The following is a 12,756-nucleotide window of genomic DNA, read 5'->3' on the forward strand; positions in this document are numbered from 1 at the left end:
TCACAGTTGTTCATACATCCTTGTGTAGTTCACTACAGCAAGACCAACATCACCGTCAACAAAATGAAATTCGTAAGTATTAATTTCTTTTCATTTACCACTGACAATTTTTCTAGTATCAAAGATAATCTGTTATCCAGAAGAGAAGGGAGAAGAAGAGGTGATCAAAGATCCACTAAGCTTTATTGTAACGGCATTGTATCTGTATTACATGACGAACATCATTTTTGTAAAGAGTAACTGCGGAGTTTCTTGTGGATTCTTCTACAGAATCTACATTCCGAATGGACTTTCACGCTTCAGCCTGTAATATCCCACTACTGGGCATAGGCCTCTTTTCAAATGTTGGGGAAGGATTAGAGCTTAATCCACCACGCTGCTCCAATGCGGGTTGGCGGATATATTCCCTACTACGTGTAACGATCGCTGTCAGGCGTAGAAAATAACAACTGGAATCGACGGCTTAACGTGCTCTTCGAGGCACGGTGGGGAGACCCACTAGGACTACACAAACACCCAGACCACGGCAAACACCTGTATGGCCAATACAAATGTTTGTCATGTGCGGGGATCGAACCCGCAACCGCCAGCGCAACCGGCACAACCCATGGCTGTGACCGTTACGCTAACGCAGCGTCAATTAAAAGTGCGTTTAAAGCCTGCTTGAGGAAAGTAATTTTGTGATGATGATGATGAGATGATGTTCCGATTGTTATTATCGTATGTTATCATAAACGTAATTATAATAAAATACGTCTTTCTGTTTAGACAAATTAGTCTAACACTCAATGAAGTGGCGTTGTATACTTACACAAATGGTGTTTTACTTAAGTTAATTTCAATAGCTTTATCATTATTTTTGTAATGTATTTAATACTTGTTTCTGTCACGTCACGATATGAACATTCATAGCCTCTGCTATGAATATTTTATTTATGTTTTTTTTGACGTATTTCTTTAAACAAATTAGTTATTAGATTTGTATTGTTGCCATTAAAACGATAGCGTTCAGGTCAAAATCTTTAGTTTCCCGTTGTCTTGTCTGATCTCAACAATTCTTTCTCACCTTGGTTTATTTTTTAAAATTCACATACAAAAGACGTTAGATTAGATTTGTCTCAAAAAAATCGCGAGTCGAATGTGTAATTGGAAATAAGCATATTATTAGACTGTGTCTTGTGTCTGTGTGACACACAGCGGTCAAACGTCAGAATACTAATTAAATCGTGTAGATAGGTATTACGTAGAATTTTCGTAATAATTTTTGATAGAGACATTCCGATAAATAGAAAAAAAACTGTCAAGTAAGATGCATTTGCCAGAGAGTGTCTAATTAGCCGTCCCGCGCTTTCACTTGCTTTATTATGAGGGAAAAACATATTAAAATATTATATAATCTATAGCCTTCCTTGGCAAATGGACGGATGTCTCGGTAATCCGACACAAATTAATGATCAATGACACGAACCAGTAGTTCCTAAAATAAGCTCGTTTAAACAAATAAACAAACAACCTCAACTGCTTTATAATATTATAGCTATAGTTTTTATTAGGCAACGCACCTAATCCTAAATTTTTTATGAAAGTTGTAACGCGTTGAAAACTTTGTATTTCTTGATGCTACTACACAGTCATATTCAGTAAAGTAAGAAAATATTGTTTTCAATACAGTTACATTTTGTCTTTCGTAATTTGTTTACTCGTGCTTTTGCGTGTTTTTTTTTATATACTCGGCCCACATACTCAGGGTCACTAGTTTGGGGGTATGTTTGAGTATGTTTGTGTGATAGATGTCGCTTCACACGTACCCCACTGCTGGGCATAGGCCTCTTTCCCCATGTAGGAGAAGGATCAGAGCTTAATCCACCACGTTGCTTCAATGTGGGTTGGCGGATATATTCCCTACTATGAGTAACGGTCGCTATCAGGTATACATGATAACAACAAGGACCGACGGCTTAACGTTAGACCCATAAGGACTGCACGACTACCCAGACCACGTCAAACATCTGTATGGCCAATACAAATGTTTGTCATGTGCGGTAATCGAACCCACAACCTCAGCGCAACAGCCACAAACGAGTGTTGTGATCGTTGCACCAACGCGTCACCGACTCTAACCCCTGTTGAAAATTATTCGTATGGCTTAGCCTTACCAGGAGCTCTGGTTTACTCACCACAGGAACACAACAATACACGGGAGTAGTGTTACTTAGCTGTGATCTTCTGTAAGGTCGAAGTACTTCTCCAGACAAGCTGCTCCAGATTTCTATTAAGATAGTGTGCCCTACCTCAATGGCTGTGAGTTTGAAAGGTTGTCTTTTATTATTAACTAATTGTTTATTTGCAGTTCATCGCATTCGCCCTAGTTGTGGCTGCGGCCGCCGCTCTTCCTGTCGACTCCGCCAAGAACGCCGAGATCACAAACTGGGTTTTTGACAACATCGGTGTTGATGGGTACAAATACTTGTAAGTATCTATTATTTTAAGATCCTAATAATGTCATCATGAGAATGATTCTTAGATTAAGACAAATAACATTTTAATAAATAATATAGCAACGAAAAGTGTTGAAGTAAAATTTTATTATTGCCAGGTATTCACTTTTAAAATTGTAAATATTTTACGCAAATATTGCTATACGAATAATTTTCAACAGATACGAAAGCAGTGACGGCAAGGCCGCCTCCGAGCAAGCTGTCGTGAAGAACGTTGGAACTGAGAACGAGGGTCTCGAAGTCACTGGAAGGTACTCATACACTGGCACAGACGGTGTCTTTTACGAAGTCACCTACATCGCCAACGAGAAAGGTTTCCAACCCCAGGGCGTTCACCTCCCTAAGTAACACCCACCATGATACAATCTAGTCTAATCGACCGTAATGTTGACCGTCTTCTTGTTGAACTTGCACATAATTAGGAAAGTAAATATTTTTTTTTGATTCCAATATTTCGTTTTATTTTCCAAACCCTTGATAGAGAAACTAATTCAATTGATAGTGAATACAAAAGCAATTCTCTTCCACACAAATAAATTTATAAAATCAATAAAATCATGAGATATCTTATGTACCAATAATAAAGTTGGCTGGTTGGTAATACCAAGAGCAATATTCCCATTAAAATTATCATTGATAAACAAAAAATAATAATTATATTAAAATACTTTAACTTATTCGTACAAATAACTGTTAATTGGAATGGGTCAAATCGAAGATATCCATTCAATTCAGCAGTAGGTACATCGAGATACAAGAAAATAAAACGTGACATCGTTTTTCTCATTTCACTCAGCTGTAACAGTATAAAGCGTGATTTCTAACTGAGATAAAGACAAAAAGCATTCAGGTGAAGCCTTTGAGAGTACTAACAATCCATTAGTCGTACTCACCTAGATCAAAGTTAATCAAAGGCGACGCCACAAAGGACAGAAAAGGAGTTCCTTTTGTGGTGAATAGATCTTTATAATGCTACGGCCTAATGTGTACTCTACATACTTTATTTAGTCTTTTATACTTTATTTGCAATCATGAAGATTATTCTCGAACATCTATAAGAAGGACCTTGATCAAAAATAAATGATGACATTTATTGTTATTTATATTAACATGATTGTTGATGATATTTGAATTAATTATTAGTGACATTATATAATGAAATACCGGTTAGATGTATTTTTTTATGACAGGGTCAAACATCCTTATAGTATCGATGTCAAACCTGATATGTAATCAAATGCACCTGACGTGACATTTATTGGTTAATTTGCGAGTCACGGGTTGAACAACTAGTTGCTATATATTGATTTTATTATCTAATAATATTAATTTCGTATCGAGGCAGCAAAAACATTTACAAAAATTATTCTTATTTCTTTTTAAATATCTTATATGAAAATTATATTATAGATGCGTTAATAGTTTTTTAAATATATTCATTTAATCAACGATTTGTTGATAAGGACACACGGCCTTATTTGGGTACATAAATTTTATATGTAAGACATTTTAAACAGCATATTAATATGATTTATATGAGTGTGAAGGAATGTTGGTATTGTTTTATAGGTATACGTGTCGAAAAGATATTTCTAATAATTTACATTTTACTAAAATATTTTTATAATCAAGTGAATTTATAATTGTATGTAAAGGAAATATAATAAAAATTCCATATAAAAAAAGTATAATATTTATTTTGGAATAAAGTAGAGCATGTTTCCTGTCCACCGCAGTATGTAAGAGTGAGATTACATCAGCGACATCAAAGACGCTTTGATACGAGGTGTTAATGCACTATTGTTACTTACGTGACTTCCTTGCACCTTGCGGGAGATACCGCAATCATTATAATGGATATAGGACTACGTTCAGAACGTATTCGGTTTAATGTGTATCTGAATTAATTAATAGTTTAATAAAACACTTTTTTCGGATTTTATCGCGGTTTATTGTTAACTTTTGATTCCCGACGTTTCGGATACTTTACAGCAACCATGGTCACGGGAGGACTGTCCTCCCGATTTTATTAAATGAGTAAAATTCGCGTAAACATTAGAAAACAATAATTAATAGTTTCTACGTTCATTCAGACAGGATTTAGCTTATCGTAGAATGATTTTGATTTTTAATGATTAATTGTTTAAATCAAATTATTGATTATTAGCAAGGTTTAAAATTTAATGTCGCGTCTTCGGTGCGACAAAGCCAGTACTGCGGTCACCAACCCGCCTGCCCAGCGTGGTGACTATGGCAAAACACATGAGTTCACGTTATTTTTGGCGTCAATTTGTGGAGGCCTATGTCCAGCAGTGGACTGTATAGGCTGTAATGATTGATGATGAAAATTTAATGTAAAATTTACAGTTTTACATTTTAAAATTTCTTGAATTACTTCAGCAAAGTATTTGTTGATTGGTAATATTTATACACAGTAAATTAATTACTAATTTACCTAAGAAAGGGTCGGCGAAGTACCAGATATCAGTCGCATCGTACCGTGATTACAGCAATGTGGTGATCTTTAGCTACGCGGTATTTAAGATATTTAATGTCGGTGTCTAAAACTAACTGAGCGACAGTTTTTGAGACGTCTATGTAGCTGTCTAATCCTTGATCATGCGTGGTAAAGGTAATTCTCGATTGTTCCTATATAATGACAAATTAAATCTTTGTATAAAAATCGTGACAGAAAGAGCTAATGTCGAATCTTCCGTATACTACGGGTATCGTGCGGATATACTTGATAGCTTATATATTAGTAATACATACAAGCCTGTAGTAATGAGCTATGTTGGCATCTGGTGAACCAAACCATTTGTGGACTGATCGATTCAGCCTGCAACATCCCACTGCTAATCATAAGCCTCTTTATCCATGTAGAAGAAGGATCAGAGCTTAGATTGTTATATTCGCCATGACTAACGATCACTATTAAGCGTCACCATTTGTCGAAACGTAAGCATAAGGTGTAAAAAACACCCGATATCAAGACGAGATTTTGATCGTCGAAATTTTTTTTCTCTTCCCCACGAGCCTTTAACAGTCGTTTAATGGCAGGAAAATTGAAACTTTGTGCCGTTTGCTGCAAAAACTTCGCTAAGTATCGTAAAAAACGCCTCGCGGAGATAACGCGAATACGATAACCTCAATATAAGCGCTTTCGAATGCCATCTCAGTTTCTTATCCTTTTTTTACCATAGGGTTTTAATTCGTGTTTCTTAGGTGAGGTTTTACTTATACAAATTATAAGTGTACACAGGTACATACGGTCGTCTCTTCCCATGGTAAGCAATTTCAAGAAACGTATATATTATTACATGTATAAAATAAAGTCAATTTGAAGTTAAATTTCAATTGAAATAACGAAAAACTGATTGAAACACATAAATAAAAACAGAAATGTAAACGTGTTCAAGGCGCGTTGTTTTAACAAATATTTCGGTTGTTATTTTGTTATAAGTCCGCACGAGTCGTGTGGTACAAGTTAAAAGAAGTCTGCACTAAATCTGTGACTATGGTAGAATCTAGACAATGTTGAAAACTTAAAATCATATACAAGGCTTCACACTTGCACTGCAAGATTTCAATGTTCTGAAAACTCCTATGCTAAATAAAATGTCTAGTCTAATAGCGTAATTTGTAGATACCCCGTATTTTGCTCTGGGGGTTTCGATTGATGCCATGAGTCTGTTTGAAATATTTACATATTTTTATTTATATATGTATCATTTATATACATTTTATAAAATATGTAGCTATATCGACTGGCTACAACTAAAACTACAGAGGCAGTCTCCAATCTTATTTACGAACAGACAGTCACGTGTATTTTAAAGCTATTCATTGTTCTTATTAATAGTAAAAATTTCTTTTTTTTTTCATACGACTATGTCAGCAAACCAGCGTTCATAACGGTAAGCGGTTTCTGTAAACTATAAACGCTTGCAACACCAGAAGCATAGCAAGCGCATTTTCAATGCCACCCTTACGCACCCAGGAGCTCTGGTCACTTACCACAGTAACAGAAGTCTATTTTAAAGCAGTATTATGTAGCTGTGATCTTCTATAATGTTGAAATACTTCCCCGGTTAGCTTGCTTCAGATTTTGAGCAGGATCCTGTTGTGCCATTCCTCAAAAAAAAAATCGCTATTTTCTCATGACTTGTACGTTGTCACGTCCGAGTCATAGATCAAACACACCTGTAATATTAACGCGCACTATCACTCGCACACGGCGTCACGGACAGGGGAAATGTATTTGGTTTTCGGATATGTACACTTTTTACGAAATGTTATGTAACATTTCGTCGTGAAGTCTTTTCCTCTGTGCTATATGTTGTATTATTTTACAGAGAGGTTCTGTTTGTATCATTGTAATAAATGTGATCTGAACCTGCTAAGTGTTTTGTTTTGTGATTTTAGTTAGTGCCGTGATTTGAAGTTTTATGTATAGATTAATGGGAAAGGCATTCTTGACTATACTATTATTTGATTGACTCGACTATACTTCTGATATAATAAAATTTAACCTGGTCGTAGGTCGAAATAGTACACGAAAAGTAATATAAGCTATATCGTTTTTTTTTAGAGTTTTAATGTCTGTATGTTTGTATCTGTTTCAATATATTTTCAATATCTATAATATAAAAATGAGTCGCTGAATGTGTTGCTAAGCGCAAAACTCGAGAACGGTTGGACCGATTTCGCTAATTCTTTTTTTTAAATATTCATTGAAGTACGAGGATGGTTCTTACGGAGAGAAAAATTCCAAAAAAAAAAATTAAAATTTCCTGAAAAAGTCTAAAAACAACACTTTTCTATACTCCAATACAAAAGATTTGTGATAATACTTAAAAGTCAATTTGAACTTTAATACCATACGATAAAGTTTGTGTTAGGCGATACGAAGTTCGCCGGGTCAGCTAGTATTTCAATATATATCTGATGCATGTAATTAGATGCGACTTCTTCCGTCACAGTTTTGTTTGTGATGGTCCAATTTAAATCACCTGTAGTTTTTCGTTAATACTCGTACAACATCTACAAGAAACAATGGCAGAGAACTCGCCGTGAAGTCGTTATGTCCTCATATTGTAAAGTATGGCTTCCGCTGTCTTCGTCAAGTCTAAATCAGTTTTGAAAAATCTCTTGGTGCTTAAAAGTCACATAGAAAACAAGATGATTCTATCATAAGGCCGTTTATTTGTAACCGTATAAGAAATAATATTTCTACTAGCTGTGCTCGCGACTTCGTCCGCGTGGATTTGAACAAAATAGTTATTGTTTAGTTCACAGAGCTATAAAAAAAAAAAACTAAAACAAAAGCCTATATGAGTAACCTACACTCCTTATTACATTAGATATCTGCCAGTGAAAGTCCCGTCAAAATTGTCCCAGCCGTTTCAGAGATTAGCCGGAACAAACAGACAGACACAGACAGACAAAAATTCAAAAAAATATTATTTTGGTATATGTACCTTGTATGTATATATATATATATATACATACATACATACATATATATATATATATATATATATATATATATATATATATATATATATATATGTACATATGAATTTAGTAAAAAGCGGTTATTTTAATATTACAAACAGACACTACTACTTACTTTATATTTTTAAACGTAAAAAAGCGTACCAAAACAAATTCTGAACGAAAAGAAAAACATATTTAATGTACTTATAAATATATAATAGATTCTATAAGTTTATAAAGATCCAGCCATAAATTGCATCAACCGTTGAATCCACGTCACACAAATTGAATAAGTAAATTTTATTTTTACCTTTTCGTCGAATAAACGAAAAAATAGAGAGAGTCCCTTTTTATTATACCTCTATTAGGATAGGAATGGATATCGAATTGGCTAATAACCGTTCTATCAGGTGAAAGGAATTCACTTTCGTTCGTTTCCTTGTGACCGCAGTGAGGGCACGAGAGCGACGTATCGATATCGATAATTTATATAAATAAATATTTTGTTTATGAGCATTACGATAAACCTAAAAAATATTTGTATATTTATTTGTAACTGTTTCTGTTGTTTATGTGGAATATTATCTCACAGAAATAGTACATTTATCATCATATGCTATAAATAAAAAGTAGCCTTTTTTCGAAGCTACTGGTCTTAAGCAGATACCGTAGCCTGTGGAGGCCTGCAACAACAATAGCATTATAATGCATTGTCGACCCAACACTCTTCAAGAGTTGTCGCTAAATTTGAGTGAAAATTCAGATCTGAGCGAAACCTGCAACCGGCCCCTGGACACGTCATTTATCTTATATTTTATTTAAAAAAAAATGTGCTTTAGACACACATGACCGAAGTAAAACTTCTTTAGCAATAGGCCTGCACTGTGTCTTAGATATACGAAACGTAAATTTGTGTCTAAAAATGTCGTCTGTAATGTAGACAACACGTGTCTATGAGAGAAAGAGAGAAAAAATGTGTGCTCGCTCCTCTCTCTCTTGCTCCGTTCGCCTCACCCGACAACACTTTTCGTAACGCTCTCGTTATGAATTCACCAGCTTACTCCCCAAGTGAAACGTGTCGATAAGTTGTCGATATATTTAATCCGTCCCATCCTTAGCTCTATCGTCCGTTACAAACTTCGTCCACCTTGATAGCAGTTTTAGTACTTTCCGCGCTGTTTTCCAGCAGTACGGCTGTTATCACGCTTTGTTCGAGCCATTCCAGCGAATTTGTATTCTGTTGATGGCACTTGATGACTACTTGAGCATAATTAAATGCATAGCTTGAATAATATAAGATTCTGAGTTAGACTTAACGGCGTGTAATGTTTATTTTTATACTTAATAGTACACGAACGGAACTGAATTAGTCTGTAAATATTTCATTACTGGATAATATCTTGTTCTCAATATAGTCGGGAGTGTCCAAGCTTGATATGAGCTTTATACACTACACTGCTCCACTACAGTTTCGTGGATCCTACTATGAGTAATGATCGCTGTCATGTGTCTATATTAACAGAGTTTGTTTTTGTTAGTTTGTGCTAACTTGACATTATAGAAAGCACAAGAAAGAAATTTTAGTAAGCATAACAAGATAATTTTTTTTAAGTAATAATTCGTAGCTGGTTTATATAAAAAAAAAACTAATAAGTTTTTTTTTCAATTAAATTTGAGCCGATTTGTTAAATACAATCAAACGCCTCAAATTTTGCAATTTAATTATTACAATTTAACAGTGGAAAGATACAAAACGTAAAGTTAGGGTATTTTTTGTTATAAGCTGTACCTCACCTGCGGATGCAGATTAGCATACAGATTTAATCTCACGCGTGTCCGCTCCGCCTGTTTGAAACTGTAGACAATTACCAGCTTCACGATAAAAGGCGGAGGTGTAACAAATTTAATTTTGTAGGATAGGCATTATTTGGACATTCTTTTGTGACAATTTAAGATTTCGCTTCTCTGTGATTCGACGTGGTGTGTATTATAGGGACTTATTAAAATTATATTTTAAAGTTGACTGCCATTGTTCAAAGATTTGTTAGTGGTTTGAATCCTTGTCCTTGTTTATCTTCTCGCCGTGTCTCCGATAAGATGCCAAATTTGTAGTTTTGCTTGCTGTCATGTGATTTTGGTTTTATCTTTCTTCTGTACTGGAGAAGAGGTTTAATAGCAGTAGAATGTTTAGAGATAGAGAGAGATTAGAGACTGTCAAAGTGTAAAAAAATATGCATATATCCAATAAACTTCTGTCTTTTCTAAAGCATAACACAATAAACATATAAGTGTTTATTTACAAATAGATTAAGCGATTTATTATTTGTAAAATATATGATGAGTAAGGTTATTCGTGTTTCATGATTAAACTGCGGCAATCTGTCGTTCCAATAAAATATATTCCAAAACCCGACTTCCATGTCATCGTGAAATTAAACCATAAACTAAACAGTCCATAAAATACGCACTTTCAAATGCCCAAACGAAAATTCTCATAGAAAATTTATTTAGTAATCAACATGCCGTGACCGAGCTGACTATGGCAAATGTTTCCACTGAAGCGGCGGCTAGGCTAGTCGCTTATTGGATACAGAGCATAGCATACCACTTTCTAATGCTATATATTTTATAGAAATAGATGTCAATAGTGCTAGTGGTGGCAGAGTTACCAGTATTGCCGCCAGTAATTGCACCCATGAAGGAAATAATGAATGAGAGAACGAAGAAAAGTACCATACAAAAATCGTTTGTGTAAAGCTGGAAAGAAAAATATGAACGATAAGCTCTTGAAGTGTGCCTCTCTCAAAAGCTCTTTTTCATATAATTAGCTCAGCAAATAAGCGCAAGGCTCACCTGATAGTAAGCGATTACCGTAACTTATAGAAGCCTGTACCATAAGAATCACATGCGCGTTGCCGACCCCTATCCCCAATCCCCCAAGGAGCTCTGGTCACCTTACTCACAACAGGAATACAATATTGCTTGAAAGCACTATTATAATATAATAATAATATTCTTTATTGGACACCATAAAAACACAAGCAAAAAAGTACAATTAGATGAAGATGTGCAAAGGTGGTCTCATTGCTAAAAGAGCGATTTCTTCCAGACGACCTTGGGAATAGGACGTATTATTTAGCTATGATCTATACAGGTGAGTCTTATTTAAACTGAACAAATATTTAAATGTAATCAGTAGTGTTGGTGTGATACGTAGCTGAGATGTAGGTAGAAAGATAGTCAGAGAGATCATATTTTTGTAAAGTTTTACAAAACTATTAGCAGTTCCAACCTGGATCTGAACCTATCAATTTTGGTTTAACGACCCAGGTTTATAATTACTAGGCTATCTCAGAATTATCCTAAAAATCAAGTAAGCTTCAAAAGCATTTTGTAATTTCAATCTTCATTAATGTAGAACAATTCATTTTAGGTTTCAAATACAATGCAAAAATGACTGTCGCGATTAAATGCTATACGTCCAATAGAGGCCGACCTCAAAGCGGTGGACAATAAAGGGAGTTATAGATCACAGCAGGTCAGGTGAGTGATTCAGTGTACAAATGACCGGTTGAAATACGATAATGGGCGCGTGTGTCGCGGTCGCGTGGTCACTGCGTTTTCCAGCTAGCGGCACTGTGTTTAATTGTGTTTCGTTTCCGTCGATGTATTTCATGATGGTTTTAACAGCGAAATTAAGTGTTTTGTGATGATGTTCGTTATTTGAATAACGGTGTGATGGCGAACGGATTGTTTGATTTCGATCTTGTTATCTGAATATGAAATTGGTTTTTGTAACCGACAACTATTGTGTGGTTCAGAATTTTTGTTATTTGTATTTTAAATATCTGATGTTGCTACGATAGTAATTCAACTGAAAAATCCAGTAATCGATGTAAGAAAAATGGAGCTTAATCACTTTCGCTGATTCATTGCGAGTTGGTAGAGAAATCCCTATCGAAAGGAATAACAGTGTTGAGATGAATGACAGATTTACAAGCTCTCTGAGATATAGGGAGGTCTATGTACAACAATTAATACCGGAACCAGAAGTAAGTATTTAGACAAATACGAATGTTTATTCTGAGCAAGAATCGAACCCGGATTGCCGACGATAATGAATGTTTCGGATACTACACAAGAATCATCATTGAAACGTACTAATCATACAGTACCATCCATTATCACTAGTAATTATAAATATTACGAATCCCTACTAATATTATAAATGTGAACGTAAGTTTGTTTGTTACGCTTTCACGCGAAAACTACTTAACCGATCATCATGAAACTTTGTAAACATATTTTTGGAGGTATTAGAAGTAACATAGGACACTTTTTATAAAAGAAATTCTATGCGAGCGAAGCCGTGGGTAAAAGCTAGTATTTCAATAATAATTATTATTTAATCAACGTATCAAAATAAAATAAAAAGAAATCATTTATAACTTTGAACTAAAGTTATTATCTGCCGTAGTACAAGTTTCATTTCAAAATCAACTGTAAACGGAATGAGTAATACATTTCAGGAACAGCTTCGAGATTAAAAATGTTAATTTTGGAATTATTCGCAGTAATATATTCAGATCCTCGGGGAGCTCACCTTGTTGAAGGTACACTGACTATACAGGACTGTATAGATAACTGGAAACGGTTAACAGATTTATTATTATTAAACGGTTAACAGATATATCATACAGTTATGTATGTTATATTTTACATATTTTCTCAATGTATTAATTTATATAAGTATATTTTT

At 34.7% G+C, this 12,756-nt stretch overlaps 1 protein-coding gene across 1 annotated transcript; it reads left to right on the forward strand.

Moving 5' to 3' along the window:
• On the forward strand, window positions 1-2,948 carry LOC123654947 (flexible cuticle protein 12-like). The gene is made up of 3 exons (XM_045590800.1): window positions 1-72; window positions 2,351-2,469; window positions 2,660-2,948. The coding sequence occupies exons 1-3, from the start codon at window positions 64-66 to the stop codon at window positions 2,844-2,846; spliced, it is 315 nt and encodes a 104-aa protein (XP_045446756.1). The 5' UTR covers window positions 1-63; the 3' UTR covers window positions 2,847-2,948.
• Window positions 2,949-12,756: the final 9,808 nt, after the last annotated feature.

This window comes from Melitaea cinxia, chromosome 7, assembly GCF_905220565.1.
Source record: "Melitaea cinxia chromosome 7, ilMelCinx1.1, whole genome shotgun sequence".
Classification (NCBI taxonomy): Eukaryota; Metazoa; Arthropoda; class Insecta; order Lepidoptera; family Nymphalidae; genus Melitaea; species Melitaea cinxia.